Here is a 23846-nt window from a genome sequence, read left to right as displayed (position 1 = left end):
CGCTAAATAACTTGGACTCACATAACAGGTTAGTAAATATAATTCAATTAGGCTATTTATACTCCAATACACTACATTTTGATACAGGGTTTTAAATGTGTGAGTATCCAACGAAAATGAAACCCACATTATAGACATTCTATAGTGTGTTGCAACACGCAAATACATCAATATTGAATGAGCGTCTGTGCATAATCCGAGAGCAGTTGTCGGAACGATGGACAGACTTAGAATGACGTATTCTTGACACGTGTTTAAGTTTATCCGATTTATTCCACACTCGAGATCGGTCACCTGTTACTCTACCCGTTAGGTATTTCAGTTCTGATTAATTCTGCATTCCCTGGTTGGACTGCTTCGTCTCGAACCGTTGATAGATAATTAAAATTAACTAGGGCATCATTAGAAAAGGGGAAATAGCGTAAGTCTATTCTACAGTCACCACGAGAGGTGCCCTGGTTTGTAGAGTCTCCTTTGACGAGGAATGAGCTTAAGTTAATACTGAGGCTAAGAACAGGGCACAAAATGGGCAAAAGATTTGATGTCCTCATGGGAAGAAGCGAATCGCAGCTCTGCGATGAATGTCATGTTTTAGAGGACATTGTACATATAGCACTACAATGCCCTAAATATGAACTTCACAGAGTACAGCTGCGGATTGCGGATATCTATGAGAATGTCGACGAATTGAAGGGTGTCCTGGCGGTGGGTAAGACGGAAGAGCTAGGCAAAATTGTAAAGTTCAAAAGCCTCGGTAAAATCACGAAAGAAAAAAAAACCGATTTTTATTAATATATTTTTTTGTGAAATACGTTTCCATTGTAAATGCCCTCAGCCTTGTCAATTTTCTGGATCCGTTAGCCGGCTCGCACATTAAAAACGTACTACGTGGCTACCCCGCTCGCACACCCATCGCTACGCCACTGATTTATCATACATACTCAAAAGTACTAAGTCCTTCATACACCCATATCACTACCTTGAAATTATTCAACTATCTCTGGATATTTAAGGGTTATAAAAAAAGCTCTCGTGATTCATGAAACAGTGTCCACCAGTTACCACGAAGCTTTCAGTGTTTCAAAAAGCTCCGCACAAGACAGGTCAAAGTCAACAATGTACTTTAACATAATTTGACAACAAGCCGTTACGCATCACCAGGTGTTTGATGTAGAAAAAAGACATTAACTGAATTATTATCCGTCTTTGATGTGCTGTCAAAGTGAAGGATTGATGTTTGTCTAATCGAACTTAAGTAGTTTGCATTGTTGTAGGCTGTTATTTTTTTGTTAAATTTCAGACCAAGTAGTCTTGCGATGTCTTCGGGTATGGCAACATTATTTTACAAATGAAAAAAATTAGGTAAACTTATATTAAATAATTATAATTTCAAAGTGAATCAAGTATGTATATTATTTTGTAGTGGCTTTTGCTTCCATATTATTTTGTGAAAAAGTGCGAATCAAACTGAGGTGCACGTCGCCTACTGTCACGCTGTCGCGGCGAAAAATATAGTCTATAGTTTCGTCATTTTGTAGAATATTTTGAACGACCACCATCTGTTTTAATTCACTGAAGAATGACACTGATGAAGAGTGCCAACTATAATGTATTAGTAATTTGACTTATTCATGCTAATTTCAATTAATTATAACTGTTTCTACGTGTGCGTACGTTAAAATTACTTGCGACATGACATCCGTAGATAATATGTTGAACAGAACCCAACCAACAGACACTAGATAATAGACAACATTCTTATAGAAAATACATAGTGCCAACCGTTAAAAACTAAAATAAACGTGATTTTGACATGATAGTCGAAAAGTGTAGGCATGTAGAAGATGATAAAAACGTTCATTGAGTGACCTCATTGTTGTTCTGGCGATTTCGGCAGATTTTTCTAACTGGCAATGTTCGTTTAAAGGTTCAAAATGTGCTACGGGATGGGAGACTGATGCTATCGATGATAACATTTTAAACACCAAGAAAAACGACATTACAGACTTTTTTCCCATAGCGGCAGCTTACTGTGACGTCACGTGATAGTAGGCGACATGCACCTCAATTTAATCAGAACTTTTATCCTTGATAAAAAAAGAGTGTATTGCAGTGTTTTTCAAGATAGTTTTACAGCGCCTCCTAATGAACAATTTAGTTATAAGTATACAATTTTCATAATATGAAAATTGTTTATATTAATAATTTAGTTGCTAGGACCCCAGAACCCTAGCAACCAATAACAGTGGATTGGATTACGGATTTCTTCCGAAATAACTCTTCATACAAAACTTAAAATTAAATTCTATGTTTTGTATGCAATCGATTTTTAACTAACTTCCCGACTAGCTAGACATTTGAATTTTAATACTTTTAGCCATCTTTAAGTAGAATTTAATTTTAAGTTTTGTATGAAGAGTTATTTCGGAAGAAATCCGTAATCCAATCCACTGTTATTGGTTGCTGGGGTTCTGGGGTCCTAGCAACTAAATTATTAATATATACGTGCGTTACTATGGAAATCAAAATGACATTTCAGTATTATTTCTATCAAGTACAAATTGTTTTGATCGTTTAAGCTAGCAAGTCAAGTTTATATGATTCAACAGAAAATTTAAAAACGTTGTATATAAAAAGTTCGGTACTGTTCGGTTATACCGGAGGCAGCGGAAAACGCATTTTGAAAATAGCCGATAAACTGAATTATTTGTTAGGTTAACCTAACCAAACCTAACCTAACCTAACCTAACCTAACCTAACCCAACCTAACCGAACCTAAACTAACCCAAACTAACAAATAATCCAGTTTATCGGCTATTTTCAAAATGCGTTTTCCGCTGCCTCCGGTATAACCGAACAGTACCAAAAGTTCTTTTTATCTTGTAATTATTTAATTTACTTATCTACTCATTTTCTTCTCTTATAATTTTATTCCGGTGACTTTTATTGCATATTTTTTCAAGCGTTTTATTTAAAAATGAATTTGATCTCAATATTATACGGTCATATATTTCCAATACAACAACTCACGGCCAACTGCGTACGTACAAATTTCGAAACACTTTTGACCTTGTCCAAATGGCGCGATTTGACTCGCGCGTAAAAATTCGCGCGCATTCCAGGTACATGTGACCTCATTGAGCCGTCCACATTCACTCGCGGCGTATCGCGGCTAGGCACGCGTCATCTGGACAAGCTCTTTGTAGGTATACCTACACATATTTTATCACGGCGTCCCAAAAATACCAGTTAGTAGGGTGGGTGAATACGTTGTCTACCACATCTTGGAATCTTTATCATTGTTTTATTAGATGTCAGACTTATAATTTCGTGGGTTCCGGGTTTGAATCCATCGTATGGATAAAATCACATTTTGTTTTTCAATGTATGTTTGGAACCAGGGTATGGACTTAGGTAATAGATTGAGTAAGTGCCTAATATCCATTTCTTCTAAAGATAAAAATCTGTTAATACAACCTCCACTTTGTGGAGGCCCAAATGAACAAGGATCAAACATGGTTAAAAAAATCTTTTCGTTAGATGTTTCATATAAAATAAATCTACTCCGGAAATAACATAAGATTTTTATAATTAGAACAAGGGGTTCAAAATTTGTTTTTTTTGTAGGAGAGGGTGCAGAATTTGAAGTCCCGCTACTGGTAGTGAACTTCATAAGTTATAATGTATATTGATGTTTTTTATATATATATATAATATCTTTATTTCTTTTTTTGCAGTTCTGCTGGAAGTGGTATGAGCAGTTCAGATGGGTTAGATCAGAGTATTGCCAGTTCCAGAGGACCCCCCAGCCTGACAGGGGAAGATAACATCAACGTTGTTGTCAGGTGAGAAATAACAAAAAACCATCTTTATCCACAAAATTGCAAGGCGTTATTGACCCATCAGTAGAGGAGAAACCCGCTTGATCAATGACTCCCAAAAGAGTCAAAGCCACACACCACGCTTTCACATTCTCGTGGTATGTAAATGTCCATAATGAAATTAGGACTAGGTACTCTTCTGCAAAATTTCTTCGTCTTTGACCATGTCCACCTTATAGTTGGAGCATATGGACACCGCACGACGTCTCCAAGAATCCCTGTCGCTCGCCAGCCATCTTGCTTCATTTCAGGCCATACTATCATACACTTTGTGTATATATTGTTTTAGCTTTTTTTTTGCATTATATAATACATAATATATAATATTAAATTCATTTATTTTATGTTAACTCTCCGTGTTTTTTTCTCCCATGGCACTTTTCAATAAATTATGTCAATCAGTAAACTCAGTCAAAACTTAATTGAGAGCGTGGTGACCTCAGTCTTGGGTATCTGCTCCTGTGAAGACCAGGCATAAAAAAACTGCTGATTCTTCACACCAAACATAGGGTCTCGTGATAATCTTGATTAAGATCAAGTGTGGTGCGGGGCGAGTTGGTTTGGAAGGATATTTGGATAGTATTCTACAGTATTCTATATTGAAATTCTCCTCAGCCGAACTAGGTACAACGTCACCTCTTCGCTCTCAGCATGATGAGACGCTGCTTGGTCCGCTCCCTTATCTCCGTGTTACTCCTAAAGACATACTAGCCGCACACCCAGTATCAGTCGCAAATATATTGTGCTTTCGAAGCTCAGTATACGGTCGCTCTGAGTCTTCGTAAGGTGCCATGATTCGCTACCATAAAGCATCACCATCAGAATGCAATCTTCAAACAGATGGTCTATACTAGTTGAATAGTGCTATGTATGCGGATGAAAGCTCTCTTTGCAAAATTAACATCTCATGCGTTCATCACTCGATGTTTTGCTCATCGCTAATCAGTGGGAAAAACTACACAATATAGTGTCCTATATATCGCGATAATTAAAATATTTCGTATTTTCAATTCATTATGATAATAACAGCAAACTTGTTATCACTTTAGCCTACTTTATGTCGTATCCGAAAATTTGTACGTAAACAGTTCACCGCAGGACGGGTCTAGGACGATTTGGCACCGCGAACTGGCCTCCGCCGATTGGCCTCCGGTAATTGGCCGCCGGTACAATCGGACGCCGGCCCAATTGGACGCCGACCCAATTCGACGCCGACCCAATTGGCCTCCGGGAGGATTGGATGCCGCACAGTTGAATTAAATGCGCAAAGGAATAGACGTACGTTACGATTTGTTGGAGTAAATAAGCAAGTCAGTTTAATATGCTTCTATCTTCTCAGTAGTTGTACCTTATACATTTTGCGCTTGACACATTTTTAATATAGATTGAGAATAATTATTATGCCTTATGACGTTTTTTAAAAGAAAATAATTCTTCCCTCGTTAAAACTTAAAAATGTGCATAATCAATTAATTTATTGTCTATACATGGGTACTTACTTATATTTACAACAAATATTAAAAATAATGTTAGATGTTAGAATGAAAATTACATTATATTTCAGCGTTTTATCGACTTAATATTATAATAAAGCTTAAACATGTATATTATTATGCATAAATGCGTATTTTAAGATAGTATGAAATTACAAACAAAATATTAAGTAAGTTATCTGCTAAGTATAAATGTTTCAGTAGTTTGATTGATAAACTACTTAGGTACTGGGTGCCGGACAAAATCCCGAAGGCCGAAATCCCGAAAAATAAAAAATACAAACATCAATAATTGCGCAATTTTTGCATGAGAGACAAAAACCCATTTTTTGTGGAAATATAAAAAAAATGTTAAATACAAACATCAATAATTGCGCAATCGCGAATTGCGCAATTTTTGTAAGAGACACAAAATCCATTCGTTCTACGAAATGGTCTCTCCTGAAAAATAATTGCGCAATCGAAAAAACCCATTTTCCGCAAAAATGGGATTTGTCTCTCTTACGAAAATTGCGCTCACGATTGCGCAATTATTGATGTTTGTATTTTACATTTTTTTATATTTCCACAAAAAATGGGTTTTTGTCTCTCATGCAAAAATTGTGCAATTATTGATGTTTGTATTTTTTATTTTTCGGGATTTCGTCCGGCACCCAGTACCTAAGTAGTTTATCAATCAAACTACTGAAACATTTATACTTAGCAGATAACTTACTTAATATTTTGTTTGTAATTTCATACTATCTTAAAATACGCATTTATGCATATTAATATACATGTTTAAGCTTTATTATAATATTAAGTCGATAAAACGCTGAAATATAATGTAATTTTCATTCTAACATCTAACATTATTTTTAATATTTGTTGTAAATATAAATAAGTACTCATGTATAGACAATAAATTAATTGATTATGCACATCTTTAAGTTTTAACGAGGGAAGAATTATTTTCTTTTAATAAACATCATAAGGCATAATAATTATTCTCAATCTATATTAAAAATGTGTCAAGCGCAAAATGTATAAGGTACAACTACTGAGAAGATAGAAGCATATTAATCCTTTCTATGCCGCAATTAGTTAATTGATAGTAATTAACATAAGAATTGGTGTAATTAGGGCGTCCAAAGACGCTTTGGGCACTTAACCGGTTAAACTGACTTGCTTATTTACTCCAACAAATCGTAACGTACGTCTATTCCTTTGCGCATTTAATTCAACTGTGCGGCGTCCAATCCTCCCGGAGGCCAATTGGGTCGGCGTCAAATTGGGTCGGCGTCCAATTGGGCTGGCGTCCGATTGTACCGGCGGCCAATTACCGGAGGCCAATCGGCGGAGGCCAGTTCGCGGTGCCAAATCGTCCCATTCCCCCGCAGGACACTTATTCGTGCGCCGCAGTACGTGAAACATGAGTTCGTGTAACATTTAATCAAATGACGAGTTCTTCGTTGAACATTTCACCGTGGAGTATATTTGTACGTATGCTACAACATGTGGAGATGTCTTTACTAGGTTAGGTTAGGTTAGGGTTAATCTAATTGGAACAGTACTATTTGCAAACTATCGCCGCATTTTATAAGATACGTACAAATGTATTCCACGGATAAATGTTCAACGAACAGTGACGTCCCTAGACAAAATGTCGCCGCTGAGCAGCGCCATAATGCCGCCCCATTTTTTATACTTACAATATTTTTTTATCATCCGTGCTCGTGTCCTTTCTGGTCACCAAGGACGTCAAAGGGCAAAGGAAGTAAACTAAACATCGCGAACCCGACAATAAATTACAGTCCTGTTAAACCTTTTATGTTAATTAATACATTTTGTTTCCAATCAGTTAGCTGATTTTTTATAGGAAATATATTTTCGTTATTAAGTACTTGGTTTAGGTAGCTATCTAGGTTTCTACCTCGATTTGCCGCCCTTCGAGTAACTGCCGCCCCCAAGCGACGCTCAATCTGTCTACCCCCACGGGACGTCACTGTCAACGAAGAACTCGTCATTTGATAAACTGTTATACGAACTCATGTTTCGCGTACTACGGCGCACGAATAAATGTCCCACGATGAACTGCATACGTACATCTTATATGTAACCTCCTTATGTAGGTACTTCGTACGCTACATCACGGAAAATCTACTAAAATACGTTGTTTTAAATCTTTAGAGTTCGCCCCCTGAACGCAAAGGAGTTAAAATGCGGAGATAAGTTCGTGGTACAGTTTCCAGGAAGCGGCCAAGTCCTCTGTGAGGGCAGCTCGTCGCCGGGAAACAAGCCCAAACTCTTTGGATACAATGCTGTCTTTGAGCCGGCGGCCTCGCAGCAGGACATCGTGGACCACTGCGGGGTGAAGAGACTCCTCGAGATGGCCGTCGAAGGATTCTCGTGCACCGCTTTCTGCTACGGACAGACTGGGAGTGGAAAGACGCACACGCTCACTGGACCGCCAGGATTGGTAAATATACCACGCCCATTATGAACTTATTTAACCATTTTCGGATCGGCGGGAACAGCGGCAATTTTCATAGCCGATTTCGGCAAAATTCATGAATTCAAGAATGATAACCTAAACTTACCTAACAAATAATCCAGTATATCAGCTATTTTCAAAATTTGTTTGCCGCTGGCTTCCACTAAATTGACAAGAACCAAAAACCATTAAAAATGTTGTTTATCTAATTTTGCAGCAAACCCTGATTATATTAATATAATACAGTCCAAAATTTCTGAATATTATTCTTTATAGGGAGATATCTTTAGGAGGTTACAATACCCAGTGATGTCCCGAGACAAAATGCCGCCCCTAGGCAGTGCCAAAATGCCGCCACATTTTTTTATACAGTACTTTTTATCATCCTTTCATGACTCCAATATCTAAAAAATATGTTGTATGGATACATTAATAACAATATATAGGTTTACGGTACATTACTATATCTAATTTAATACCATCCCTGCTTCAATAGACAATATTGCGAGTCTATGGTTTCAGATAGTGACTGGCAAACATATTTGGATAAATTTTAAATTAGGTATGCACGTGTCATTGCTGTTCACCAAGAACGTGACGTCCAGGGACAACGGAAGTAAACTAGACATCGCGAACCCGACAAAAAATAAAGTCCTGTTAAAACTTTTATAGTAGGTACCTAATTAATATAATTTGTTTCCAATCAGTGAGCTGATTTTTTTAATGTAAAGATATTTCCGTTATTACTAAGTTTAGGTAACTTTCTATGTAGTATCACTTCCCTCCATTTTGGTAAGAGAATTTCTCAACTGTCACTTTGTTTTGTTTTCTTTTTTATCGTCTGTATTTGGGATGAAGGTGGATAATTAAGGCACCGGAATTGTGGTGGAAAACGGCGAGTTTATTTAAGTTTATATTATACTATATGGTTACATTTTGAATAATTTATTTTATCCGTACGAAATCGGCGTGCTCGCGATTTTTCTGTTTGTCGCGATCTGCGCGCCATCTTGTGATTTTTTTCAACGAAACCGTCGTCGAAAAGAAAGCGACGTTGCAAATCTCCAACGGTTAACAAAATTTACGGCATTGCCGGCTGGGCTCTTTTATTATTATTTATTTTCGTAATCAGCGCTTTATTATGTGTTGGCTTTGATACCGATTCGGGCGTCTCCAGATACACAAAGACATCCCCAAATGGGGACCATACGGGGGTATCACAGTAGGTATACCTAATGATTCTCCTCGATTTGCCGCCCTTTGGGTAACTGCCGCCCCCAAGGGCCGCTCACTCTGCCTACCCCCACGGGACGTCACTGACAATACCTACTGTCACTATGGAAGGAAATCACACTAGTGGCAATATAAAATATAATGTAGAAAACGTTTGCCTATACATAAATAAAATATAAAATAATCCATTTAATAACAGAAGTCAAGTCAATCTAATAACAATGAATAATGATTGTGGAAACAATGTATTTATGATAAAACATTGATGGGAAAATGGAGTTTTTTTTAATACAATGTAGCCTTTGATAATTTCAATGTAAATAGTACAATCAATATTATTTGTTCGTTCTATCTTCATTGTGAATTCTTCAGTCTCATTGCGTCACATTGTCAAGTTCAGAATTAATCAACATTAAAAGTGTGAAGCACTCACGTGTCATGGTGGGGGCTTTCACTGGATTAGATTAGCCACTTAATTTAAATAAAACAACAAATAATGAATTATCTATCACCCACGCCATTTAGACTGAAGACTTCGGCGAAATAATCAAAAAGTAATTTAGTTGAACAAATACAATTTGACGTGGACAAATAAATTATTTAGACGCTCATTTTGTGTCTAAGCTTTGGTGCTAATCGAATATTTTCGTGGGAAATTTGTACTTTTTCACAAATTATTGTGGAATTTCAAGTTGTTTTAATATATTACCAATTCAACTTAAACGAATAGTATCAAAGGGTTTTTTTTTTGACAAAACGTTTTCCATTTAAATGCTGAACAACGATATTATAGTTGTTCATAATAACAGCTAGAAATGATCGTTGTTAACGTTCCCGTTACTGTAATGTTACCCTAGGTCAGGGGTCGGCAGTTTGTCTAGTGAGAAGAGCCAAATTGTCAAGGAAACAGGAAAACAAAGGTACCAGAGAGCCGCATATATGTAATATGTATATGGATTTTTAGGGGGGAAAAGTTCAAATTTTTTTATTATAAAAATTAATTAGAACGGCGTCCATTGGGTCTATTCTATACATATCGTCCGCTAAAGTGATAAATAGTATCAATCTTAAGGTAGGTTTGTATCAAAGTATTAGCATTTATTGTAACAATTACAATAAGTTGGTTTTTATTGTTGCAATAAGTGCTATATTTTAACAGCAGCAAGATAGGTGCTAATAATAAGTGCTAATATTTTAATACAAACCTACCCAAAGTTTAATAATATTTATCACTTTATCACTTTAGCGGTCGATAAGCATAGAATAGACCTACATGCATCGTTTTTGATAGCTTTACTATATCTGGCAAATAGCTACTTATTTTTAATACATGATTGTAAATTTTCATCCGTTATTCTGCTCAAGTTTATTTTTTATTTGTTTCATAGATGAGAATGTTTGTTCGCATATATGTAAAGCCAAGGATTGTAAGAATACCAAAAGATAGTTTATTTAACGTGTCATATGTTTCAGGCAAACTACTCTATGTATAAAATATTATTGTTTCTATTTTAGGCAGTTGTTTTATTGCTGTCCACTTGTGCTGAGAAATCAAATTGGATTTCTCTCTTTCGAGTTCCTCCAAGCGGCTGGTCAGATCTGTGAACTTGTTGCTCCACAGTTCCTTGCTTTTTAAATCTATTAACCACAAGCAACACGTGTGAGCACGCAAGTAAAGAATATGAGTAGAGTAAAGAGTGGTAAAGACAGAGACTATGTCGTACGAGTCTAAGTTTATTCAGCGACTCTATCTCATAAACTCATAAATTATAAGGCTGCTTGAGATGAGGTGAAATTTGAGTTTATATCCGAAGAGCCGCAAACGTCTATGCAAAGAGCCGCATGCGGCTTGCGAGCCACTTCTGCCGACCCCTGCCCTAGGTGACCCCGTGTCCGGAAACTTGTCTAGTCTAAATAAAGCACGGTTATTGTCGGTTTGCACTTTACAGAAAGCCAGTAGCAAACATAATTTGAAAATAGCCGATATACTGGATTATTTGTTAGGTTAGGTTTTTTTAGAATTATTAATAACCATGTCCTTGCTTTTTCGTACAAGGTGGTTGTTAGACTATTTTGAACAATCATAAACACCCAGGCTTTGAGAAATCACATAAATTGTTGTGTCCTCACCGGGAATCGAACCCAGAACTCTCGGGTCGGCCAGCACCTTATGCGCTGCACCACGAGAGCCGCCTGTTAGGTTAGGTTTTCATTCTTGAATTGATTAATTTTTCCAAAATTAGCTATGAAAATTGAATTAATGTTCATATTGAAACTAATAAAATTGGAGACCGTATAGTATACGGTCATCTCTTTCCGATAAGAAAGCTCACGGCGAACTGTATCATGGTGAAATGTTTCACGTACAATTGACATGTAACCTAGGTGGCCCAGCCCATTAAACTGCAAATATTTCAGTTAACCGGCTCACACATCTAAACTTGCCTCGACTGCTGCACAGCCATAGATCAAACCATCTAATAACGTCGCCCCGATGTTGCATAAGAAGACCGCGCACATAGGCACCTGCAACAGTCGCACCTAACCTCTCGAAACATGGACATATTGGGATGCGGAGACCTATTGCGTCAAAAAGTACACTAAAGCGTCAATCTGAGGCGAAAGTATAAATTCTACAGCTCTACGTGCAAGTAAGCTTCTAGGATTCATCGTGCGACAATCCAAACCATTCAAGAATCCAAATGTCATACGTACACTCTACATCTCATTAGTGCGTAGCATTCTTGAATATAGGTCGATTATCTGGTGTCCTTATGAGGTTTTCTATAAGTTTATTTACAGACATATAACTATTTTCCTTTCGATAATAATTTGTGAAATGATTATTTTCCAACTGCCTTTATACAAGGCATGCTTACTTTTCATTCTCTTGAATCTCGTTGGGTCACTTCTGCTCTTGAGACATTTTTACCTGTCATCGCGAAGGATGGTTTCCAATCCTGGTGTCCCAAAAAATTTGAATTGACATCCGTCAATTACCTACGTGGTCGCAGCCTTGATCTATTCTGGGTCAGAACCGTTTCCTCGTATCAAGCCTATCAGGCACAATTAGCGATGGGTGCAAGACTAGTCGATGCGCCCCCAAAGACATTTTCAGTGACATGCTATTTTATTATTACGACGTTTTTCTTAGCTATTAGCTTAGTATTCTTGTTTGCCCGGTGGTTGTTTATCCAGTACAAATCTTGCAATCGATTTTAACTAACTTTCCGACTAGCTAGACATTTAAAACTTTTAGAATATATCAGAACACGATGCCAATGCATTCTTTTAATACGTTTAGCCATCTTTAAGTAGAATTGAATTCATTTTCAGTTAATTCTGTTTTGTATGAAAAGTTATTTCAGAAGAAATCCGTAATCCAATCCACTATTATTGGTTGCTAAGGCGGTGGTCCTAGCAACTTAATTATTAATATATACGTGCGTTACTATGGAAATCAAAATGACATTTCAGTATTCTATATTTGTTTGTTTGTTGCAAAATAGCAAAAAAATGAATTGTTGACAATTGCCTTATTTGTCCTAAATTATTAATACATAGAATTGTCAAGTTTATATGATTCAATAGAAAATTTAAAAACGTGGTATATAAAAAGTGGTTTAGTTGTTAATTATTTCTGTATAAAATTGTACTTTTTTATTATATACTTAATATATTTTCTTCTCTCTTGTGAGAGTAACATTTGTTATATTGTAAATCTCATGTTGTGAACGTCTTGAATTTAGATTCGTTATGTCTACAATGTTTTATTATCTTAAATAAATAAATAAACCCTATACATTCATCAACGCAATTTTAAATGTCCTCATTTAAAATTGAGTTATTTAATGGCCACCTTCGCCATACAGCATAATTTTCGGAATCTATGTGCCGAATAAAATCTAAATCACACAGCAAAAATAACTTATTATTAAACAATCATTATTGTGTTATATCAACAAATTTAATCAACGAGATTTTTCGTTTACTCAATTCCTAATTTATTGGGCCACTTGAACAAACGGAAATAAAATTTGCGTGACTTAATAATGGCGACGTATGCCCAATCATTTTTGGCGAATGTTTTTTTTCGATTTGGGGCTAAGTCGACGAACCCTTGCGCATTTTAAAACAAAAAGAGTATTAAGTACCGGCCCATTGCGTCATAAACTACCATCGAATAACTTTAATTACGTAGGAAACGATATGAGTTCAACACCCGTACTACTTTTCGTTTAATAATAAATAATTGGTATTCTGAAACAGTCTATGTACATAACTAAATTATTCTGCTGTCGCCATTTTGTTAAAATATTCATATTAGGTACCCGTCTAGTCAAAATTAAGTACCTAGGTAATTAAAAAAATCCATGTATGGTAACCAGGAAATACAGAATTAATGGGAGCTGTACATCTATTCTTATTCTATCCACAAGACTGCTTTCGGCTTTTACGGCAGCTAAATAGGGTAGGAAAGTATCGAAATAATAACACTTATTGTAACAATAAGTTAGCCGTCTGAACTGTCAAAACTGTCTATCTCACTCTAAAATTTATCACAGCTTAAAGAGGAACTGTTAAAACATACCTAGCACTTATTGTAACAAATACAACTAACTTATTGTAATTGTTACAATAAGTGCTAATTCTTGGATACTTTCCTATCGTAGATAGCGGCCAAAAGCAGTCTTGTGTATAGAATAGATGCACTGAAATACCAAACTTAAATTTAAAATTTAAATCCGATTGATTGTTTGCGTTAATAAATTTTAAACAAATGAGATTTAAGAAGAAATAATTACAAGATAAAAAGAACTTTTTATATACAACGTCTTTAAATTTTCTCTTGAATTTATATAAACTTGACTTGACTTGACTAGCTTAAACGTTCAAAAAAATTGAACTTGATAGAAATTTAATAATACTGAAATATCATTTTGACATTTCATATTGATTTCCATAGTAACGCACGTATATATTAATAATTCATTTGGTAGGACCCCAGACCCCTAGCAACCAATAATAGTGGATTGGATTACAAATAAAAATGGAAATATTCAATTCTACTTAAAGATGGCTAAAAGTATTAAAATAATGCATTGGCATCGTATTCTGATATATTCTACAAGTTTAAAATTTCTAGCTAGTCGGGAAGTTAGTTAAAAATCGATTGCAAGATTTGTACTGGATAAACAACCACCGGACAAATAAGAATACGACCTAATAAAAACGTTGTAAAAAATCATTTTTTTTGTGTTTCTTCACTTATATTGTAATATGTTTTGTTTTGAAAATAATTAAGTACTAAATAAATAGTTATTATTTTTTCTTATTCTTTTAAAAAAGTGTATATTGATTAATTATATATTGTTTACCGACCTTACAAAATATAGTTACAAAGTGTTACATTACAATTTCAAGATTTGCGAAGTATTACATCGCAGGAAAAGTTTGGGAAAGCAGGACAGTAGTTTTAAATATACATATAATTAATTGACAATGAAATCAGAAGCCTCTACGCCGCCATCTACGCCGGAAAATGTATTAACGCAAACAATTAACTATAGTATTTTAATTTAAATTTAAGTTAGGTATTTCAGTTCCCATTAATTCTGTGTTCCCACGAATCTACGGATTTTTTAATTGATGCCTCAGCGCATCTATTCTATACCCAAGACTGTTTTCGGCCTTTACGGCAGCTAAATAGGGTAGGAAAGTATCGAAATATTAACACGTATTGTAACAATTGCAATAAGTTAGCCGTTTGTCATAACGGTCTATCTCACTCTAAAATTTATCACAGCCAAGAGAGGTGCTGTTAAAACATAACACTTATTATACGATGCGTTGCTTAGGGGCGACAATTTAAGGAATGAATACTATCATTACAACTTTTGAAAGCAATATGCGGTTTTCCATTTAGCGGAAGATGCTGTTGCTTCGTTAGAAAGTACCGACATCTTAGTTTAAAGAAATCACAAGGGGAATACAAACCAGCCAGTACATCAGACCTCCACGTACTTAAAACCATCGCTGTTCGAGGGTAGGTTTTGTAGAAATTCTAAGTACCTATGTAGATGATAATATCATATTATGTACGTCATTTTGTTCAACATTTTTTTTGCATTTGTCATTTTAATATAGTAAAATAGATAGGGATGCACCTAACAAATTTGTAAACAATTTAAGACTAAAAACAAGAGGGAACGGCATTCTAAGTCTGCATAAGGGCTGCACTTTGCCTAGGGACGTCACTGAAAAAGAATATATTTACCATAACGTCGAGTTAACGTTTCCCCCTTGAATTGTCGCGGGGTCTGGTTCGAATTCTGACGGGTGGAAATGTTATGGTATCTAATCTATAAACATCTATTCAGTTATAACGAAAATTCGGATATACCTACAAAACACTGCAGCGCATCTAATCTATACACAAGACTGCTTCCGGCCTTTACCGTAGCTAACTAGGGTAGGAAAGTATCGAAATATTAACAGTTATTGTAACAATCACAACTAACTTATTGTAATTGATACAATATACTTTCCTACCCTAGATAGCGGCCGAAAGCAGTCTTGTGTATAGAATAGATGCACAGGTATACAGGTAGATAAGCGTATATTTAATATGACGAGAAAATATTTTTGTTATATATGAACTATTTTTGTTTATTGTTGCTTTATTGAGCACTCGAAAGAGAAAATTTTACGAACCGGAGAAATAGTGTTGTTTTTTACATACCTTGTACGAAAAAATGCCTACAAATGAGGCCCCACGAATGTCTTAAAATGGTCATTCCCCCAGTTCTTTCGCGATAGAAGATAAACATCCTCATGGGTATTTCTTCTTTCTTTCTTTCTTCTTTGGCCATATCCGTCCCTTAATTGGAGCATATGGACACCACGCGGCGCCTCCAAGAATCCCTGTCGCTCGCCAGTCTTCTAGCACGTGGCCGAGCTAGGTCCAACGTCGCCTCTTCACTTTCAGCTTGATGAGGAGCTGCTTGGTGCGTTCTCTTATCTCCTCGTTGCTCCTAAAGTCACACCCAATATTCGTCGCAAACATCTGTTTTCGAAGCTCAGTATACGGTTACTCTGAGCCTTCGTAAGGTGCCATGATTCGCTACCATAAAGCAGCACCGTCAGAATGCAAGCGTCGAATAGGCGGCATTTGGTTTTGACCGAGTACAATCGTGAGTCCCAAAGATTCCGCATCGAGTTGAATGTTGCTCCAGCCATTCCCATTCGGATAGCGAGCTCTTTCTGCAAAATGCCATCTCCCGTGATGTGTACCCCCAGGTACTTGAAACTGTCGTATTTATTATCCAGGGTATTTATTATAGTCTAATTTTTTATTCAATAATAATATTTTTGGTATATATTAAAAAATACTCTATGACGACTAAAGATACATACTTCACTGAATTAGATTAAAGCAATGTACACACGATGAACAAGTCATTGGGCCAAACTCTTATTAATTAATCAAATGTTGTTTATCAATACAAATTGAATATCTTTATAAGTTGACTTTACAATAATGTTAGTTCAATTATAGTTGATCAACAAAATTCATTCTATTGCTTTTACCTCCATTGTCATCTGTAAAACTTTGAAATGTTGCAGAAGGGGCAAATATATAATATTTCAGGCATTGACAGTAGGCGCCAACTATTATCTCCATGTTATTTACACCCGATCCTCTTTTTGCACGGTTTCTAAATAACACGGTTTAAAAAAAATACCGATTATTTTTTAATATCTTTTATTTACACTGTTTTTTTTGCTTTACCACGGTTCAAAACATCTAAAAATAATAAAAATACGTGTGTATGTACATAGTTATCAAAAAATTGCACGCCACTAGTTCATCCATATGTTGTCATCCGATGCCACCCAGGTATACATACGTACATACATGGCGCCATTAGTCAGTCACTTCGGGTTCGATACGAGAGACGCGCCGTGTGCTTCGGCGTCGGCGTTATTAAATATTTTCAGCGATGAGAGTGATTTTTCGCCAGAGAAAAACAGCAGTAAACGGGCACGTTTATTGTCACTGAATGAATATATTTCTCTGCTAAATTTAATTTAAATCGAAAACTATGTATTTTTATGTATACCTACATATTTTAATGTATAAATAATAAATAAATTCGATTTATTTTTGAGCTCAAGAATTTCGTATTTTGAGTTGATTTTAAGTAATCTATAATTTTTTATGGGCACCTTATCTTTTTTTACACGGTTTTGTTTTGCACGACAGCTTTGGAACGTATCCCCCGATCGGGTGTACTCTGAATGACTGCCCTGCAGTCAAAACATGCATATTATAACAATAATTTGGCTGAAAATGTCGTATCAACAGCTCAGATTCAATTATTCATGCCTATAAAACTACCCAACTATTTGACAATTTGCGTCCTTAAGGCGAATTCTTTGCCTCAATTTACGATCAAATGTGACTTCAACGCCATCTAAAGGCATCTACAGGCATCTACCATGAATTTCTAAAAATGTGTTACTAAAAACTTTCGTCGATCGCAACCAGATGGCAATAAAATATAAAATAAAATATTGTGTGTCGCCACATATTAAAAATCATAAGCTTGATAAAAATGCATTTAAATTTATTATAATATATTTACTTACCTATGTAAAAATATTTACAATTAATATTTTCCTCATAAAATATTTAGAATTCTAACATGTCTATTTGATTTGATTTAAAGTGTTTATGATTTTTACATTTTGTTTACCGTAGTTTTTTTTACAGTGGCAATACAAGGGTATCCTGTCCAGTCAATGAACCAGATTTTTTTACGTTGTCAATACGAATTAATATAAATATTTTTCTACAGTAAAATTCATTTATAGTAGTAAATGAACATTTAAGTACAAATGTTTATAAGATTGAGTTTAATCTTGTACAATTGACAATTACATCGAATTTCTACTAGAGGTGGAATAAAAGAATGATATGAAATGAATAGCAAAACAAATGCCATTCGAATTATTATTAAACAAAATAAGGAATATACAGTTGTACTTGGTTATTACTAGGAAGGTTGGACCGGCTGAATGTGCTCGTTATAAGCGGTACTCGTTATATCAGAGAATAGGTATTTTTATTGTCGGCGAAAACAACAATTAGACACTTAACTAGTGTCATAAACGTAATTTGTCCCCGGCGGCATCCTGTCCGATCGGATTTTATTGCTTAGGGTCGAAATGTCTTTAAACGATCAACACATTACCAGTATTTTAGCTCGGTATATCCGATAAGTATCTCGTTATAACAGTGAATAAAAATGTACGGAGAAAATCATATACCAAATGTCAACGACTGTTTCCTCATTACATCCAAGATCTCGCTATGTCCGAGATTGTAATAACCGAGTTCGACTGTAGTTATAATTATGACAATGTCGATATTATATAGACATCCCAATTCATTTCGTTTCAACCATGTCCGATCCTAATGGGTTCATATGGGCCTCCACATGTATGTATTAACTAACTAACTATATCTGAGATAAGAATAAAGTAAGACACGCAACGAATTGAATAAAAAAGAAGTTGGAGGTAAGAAAAAACGTAAATAAACATGCGAACAAATCTTGATAAGCAAACCCAAGGACAAAATAAGTGACAAATTAAAAAAAAAATTGTAAAACGTAAGAAAAAAATTTAGAATTTGATGTAAGTGCACCACTGATTACATAATATTCTAAGAAAAAGACAGAACGTTATTTATTTGAAAAAATCTAATGTCGATTTTAAAGAACAGTGCAAGATAAAATAAAAGATAGTTTTATTTATTTTACCTATAAATGTGTAAGTGAAATGGATTTGGAGATATAAAAAGAAACCTTATTGGCCCAGTGGTTTCTAGGTGTGGACTTTTGTAATTCCCTGAAGATCTCGAATAAATAATTAAAAATTATCAACACCTATACCATATTCCTAGGTATCTACTATGATTGAAAAGTAGATCTTAATTTTTTGTATTTATGATTGCTTCATAAAAAAACAATATTTACGACTTTATGATGTAGCAGATAAATGAGCAACTAAATAGTGATCCAAATATTATGAAAAGTTCAACTATCAAAGCATCACGGCATAAAATTAGTAATACCACGGTTATACACAATTTATTGTACCTACCTATTGTTATAATTTTCTTAGTTCATTTAATCGTTTTTAATTTAATTTATTTTCAAATTCACCTCTTATGTGTTCATTCACTGAATTGTTTACCCTATATTTTATGGAGACTAATAATAACTTCTATTTTCTACATACTAAATTATCAACCTCCACTTTTTGACAGGACGGCATACAGTTATATAGGCACGTAGATAATAATTTTAAGGCCGTAGACAGGAATGAACGTTTGATGGCCCAAATATAGTACAATAGTATGTATGTAATTAAAGTTAGGGTACAAGTCGGTTATCCTGGATACAGCGGCAAAGACATTTTGAAAATAGCCTATATACTGGATTATTTGTTAGGATTACCTAATCTAACTTAAACTAACCCAAACTAACAAATAATCCAGTATATCGGCTATTTTCAAAATGTGTTTGCCCCTGTATCCAGGATAAACATATAGAACAAAAGTTAGTGAAGTGGAAGTTTGTCGAGGCTGTTTTGATCGGGTTAATTTGTCTTTGAATAATATTGTGACTAGAAATTTTAACAATTCTTATTATTTTTAACATTGTATATTGTTCATAATTTTCGCGACTACCACGTGAATAGACGATTTTTTTTTTACTTATAACATTTTAAACACTTAACATAAATATGGATAAATTGTACAGTTACTAGACAAAGATTAAATTTGATGTGTGTCAGAAGTATCTTAGGCATTTTCGCTCGTATGCTTTCTTTATATTATTATGAAACTATATTTATTTTAAAATCGCTTTATAAAAGGTAGGTACGTCAAAACAGTAATAATTATCTGAAATAATTACACAACACTATTTCAGAAAGTGGAGGTTGATATATGTAGTCCATTGACATATGCTCCAATATCGCAAACAAAAATTATTGACAGCAGAATTAACACAGTTTTTGTCTTCGTACCTGGCGAACCTTTATTTTCAATGTATGTGTGTGTGTATGTATTTTTTAATCTATGCAAGTACTGTTTCAAAAATAGTTCGATTTATTTCCGCGTTAGCAGCATATGTCGATAAAGTCTTGTCAAATATTCATTTTATTTACAATCGATTCGTTAATATACAAAAATACAAGATTAAATTTAAATAACTAGCCTAAAAATTATTAAATAATATTTTTAATAGAAACGCTAAGCGTTTATTGCGATAAATTACATCTGAACCGAGATGTTTCGATTTTAATTGCATGCTTTCTAACCTCTAAATCGATGTTTTTTAAATTTGAAAAAAAAGATATAAGGATATAATAAATTCCAATTAACGTTTAGCGTTTCCCTAGGTAATAGATTTACGTACATTTTTATCGTAATTTTGATAATAAATCTTATGTCATTCATCCATACCACCCGATAGAAATGTACCGAATTTGACACGTATTTTTGGTATATAGAACTCCACGATACATCTTAATTTTTTATTTTATTTTTCTCATTACTTTTGAATATATATTTACCGATTAATAAACTTTTCTAGCTATTTTTCGATAACAACTTTACCTAGAGACATCACCTTAACGATCTGAAACATACTCGTTTGATATTAATCTGGCGCAAACATTTACATACTTATATATAATATACTTACCAATAATAGCAATATACACATAACACATATCCGTGTCAATCAATGTGTCCACCGATTTACACACTGCATATTAAATGAATACGTCATCTAACAGTATTTTTTTTTATTAAAATACCACTCGAAAAGCCCGATAGATAAATTGTTTCGGTGCAGTAATAAAAATCATTCAAACTTCTTGGTCTGTTAAATCAGAAAACAGATAAAAATTACCAATAATTGTAAATGGTAAAAATATGCGTAAGAGAGTATACATTTGACGATATTAGATTCAAAGTCGGTAACATCCATTTTTAAAGTATTTGTCTTGATTCTTGTTCTCTAAGATGAATTTTATAAACCAGCTACATTTGTTGGTAAAATAGTATTATACCCACAGAACAGATAATAAATAGAATACCAATAGGCTATATTCAATACGCCGCATGGTGAAGCAGGCTTTTGAATGTGTGAGTGTCCTACGAAAATGAAGCACGCACTATGCACGTGCAATAGTGTGTGTGTAATACACCAACATTAAATGAGCGTAAATGCATACACCAAGAGCAGTTTTCAATATTCGACGTTAAACGTATTCTAGATATGTGTGTAAGTTTAACCCGGATCCATCCTTACTCGAGTCGGTTACCTGCTATCGCCTTACCCGTAAATATCGTAGTTCCCATTATTTCTGAGTTCCCTGATTATACCGACAGTGGATTGCAAATTCGGTTGTATACATCACGTCATGCCATTTTTTATGTTTTTCTACCAATTATACAGATTGTTTTTTTTATTCATTTTTATTACATTTAGACCTATTAATTAGCCACGTAGCCACGTGACAACGCAATGCACAATACCGAGAGAAGTGGAATCATCTTGGAAAGGCCTTCATCTATCATTAGTAATGCCAATTGGGAAGGCAATAACCATGTTTAATAAAATCGCTTCAGAGATTGATATATTTCACTTACGTGGGATGAATTTAGGTGGACGTTGTTTTATAGGTTTTTAAGATAAGGTCTATCATAGTTCACTCTATGTGCTTCCATCTATTTTTATTTTTGTTATATTATTTTAATTCTTATTTTATTACTTATTGTATTATTAACTCACATTGCTCTGTATTTTTATTTGAAAAATTATTAAGAGCGTACATAAGTGAAACAAATAATTTTCAACTGTATGTGGAACAAAATTTCGGCCGCGTTGCCATTCGGAGAGCGATAGTCGACCTGTTTGCACGTCAATTTGTTTTGTGATGGCGTCGGACGAATATATTATTAAATCGTGTAAAGATGACTAAAAAACGTTCCGCATGTACTTGAAAAAGAAAACATGTCAATGAATATACTATTATTATTACGAATATAATAATAAACATAACATAAAAAGGACGCATGTTGATTTTTTATGACAAATTATACTTCGTTCGGCTCACGTCATTTGCACAATCCGCGCATCGCCAAGTCACGATCTTTTAGACATTTAGACCATGCCTCAGCTGAGGTATAGCCTTAACACTTATTTTATGTCATGTCGTGAAGGCTTTAAATTTATAATTTGTCATTTTCATTATACATAATAAATAAATTTGAATTTGAATGCAGCAGTAGATAGATTCAGGCTGATGACGTCCACATAAACTCATCCGTACGCAATGACATTAATATGGACGAAGCATCTGGAAGAAAATGACACTCACTTTTTTGTCGGGTCTGCCAAATGGCATAATCTGTTCTAACGCCATTACAATAAAGGTAATATTGTTATAAATTCCCGATGCTTTTTGTCGGGTCTGCCGAATGGTTCGGTTCGAACGGGTTCGCTCAAATTAACATTGACACTAGAAACACTGTTCTAACGCCATTACAATAAAGGTGATATTGCTATAATTTCCCGATGCGTGATATCGCATAATGGAAATTGCATGACGTCTACCTATACATGTGCGAATGTCTCTATGCGCGAATTTACTTGCTAGCTACTGTACTGAGTGCGTTGTCCATTAATAATGTCATTGTCCGTACGCAAGCAGAATAATATATGAATATCTGATTATAAAACGATTTGGTTGAAAACAATTGTTGCTCTTCCAATTGGCAGGTTTATTGTGCATATTGGGATAACAAACAACACTGATGCGCAGTCAACAAAAATCTGCTGTCCAAGATATTTATGTAGTTGTTGACGCGCTCGATTTGAATAATATTGCTGAGAATCGCTTTTAGAGATGTAATTCGTAAAATTACAACGCAATGAAAGTTTTTTTTTCTTTTTTATCAAGATTTATTCTCCCCCCCCCCCCCCCCCTCTGTTAACACGACCCTGGTAAATCGGAAACTACAATATGTACCTACGTTTTGCATTAGTTTTATTACGCTATACTCGACACATTTGCGTGACAACTACTAATGGACGTTATTAATTAAAATAAAAACGATTATCGATTGCTATTATGATATGTGTCATCTGATTTTAATTGCTATTTAAACAATAATGTCTCGTCCGCACAATCCAACAAAAAAAATATTAAAAACATTGAAAATACTGAAGCCAATCTATGAATTATTGTACGTACAATAATGTACAATTGTTATTATATTACCTACATAATATGCAATTATTACTCACAATAACATGTTATTTCTAGGCTAAACGTTAAAATATAACAAGAAAATCGCTGTACCTGTAATGTGAAACATTTCTATACAACACTTAATGGGGAAAGCACTTTGTGTTTTTCGTTAATCAGGGGTATATTATAATGATGTAGGTATGTAACGTAGTTTAGACTATACCTTCAGTGTTTCCCAACCTTTTTTTGCCATGCTTCACTTCAACGCTTCAAAAATCTAAATGCCCCCTATCAAAATGTTATATTCTAATTGATTTAAGTTTTGTACTATTCCATTTGAGTCCATTCCATTGAATTTCATCCAAATGGAATAGTACAAAACTTAAATCAATTAGAATTTAAATTGAAATTCCTTCAAGTACCTTCGGT

The 23846-nt window shown here is 34.6% G+C and overlaps 2 protein-coding genes across 2 annotated transcripts in view; one reads left to right on the top strand and one right to left on the bottom strand.

The window, feature by feature from the left end:
• Positions 1-23846, bottom strand: part of dbe (KRR1 small subunit processome component homolog dbe) — a 466431-nt gene that overhangs the window by 357376 nt on the left and 85209 nt on the right. The gene's annotated exons all lie outside the window — the stretch shown is intronic.
• The window catches only part of Klp54D (Kinesin-like protein at 54D), a 79894-nt gene that overhangs the window by 26871 nt on the left and 29177 nt on the right, over positions 1-23846 (top strand). The window contains exons 2-3 of the mRNA XM_085944653.1: positions 3738-3845; positions 7544-7832. Coding sequence (XP_085800779.1) covers positions 3738-3845; positions 7544-7832 — 397 coding nt within the window. The remainder of the gene's footprint in view (positions 1-3737; positions 3846-7543; positions 7833-23846) is intronic.

This window comes from Rhyacophila brunnea, unplaced genomic scaffold (assembly GCF_057557595.1).
Source record: "Rhyacophila brunnea isolate RB1 unplaced genomic scaffold, BYU_Rbru_1.0 scaffold_17, whole genome shotgun sequence".
NCBI classification, from domain to species: domain Eukaryota; kingdom Metazoa; phylum Arthropoda; class Insecta; order Trichoptera; family Rhyacophilidae; genus Rhyacophila; species Rhyacophila brunnea.
Note: the sequence above shows the minus strand (reverse complement) of the source record. Positions and strands in the feature narration are given on the sequence as shown.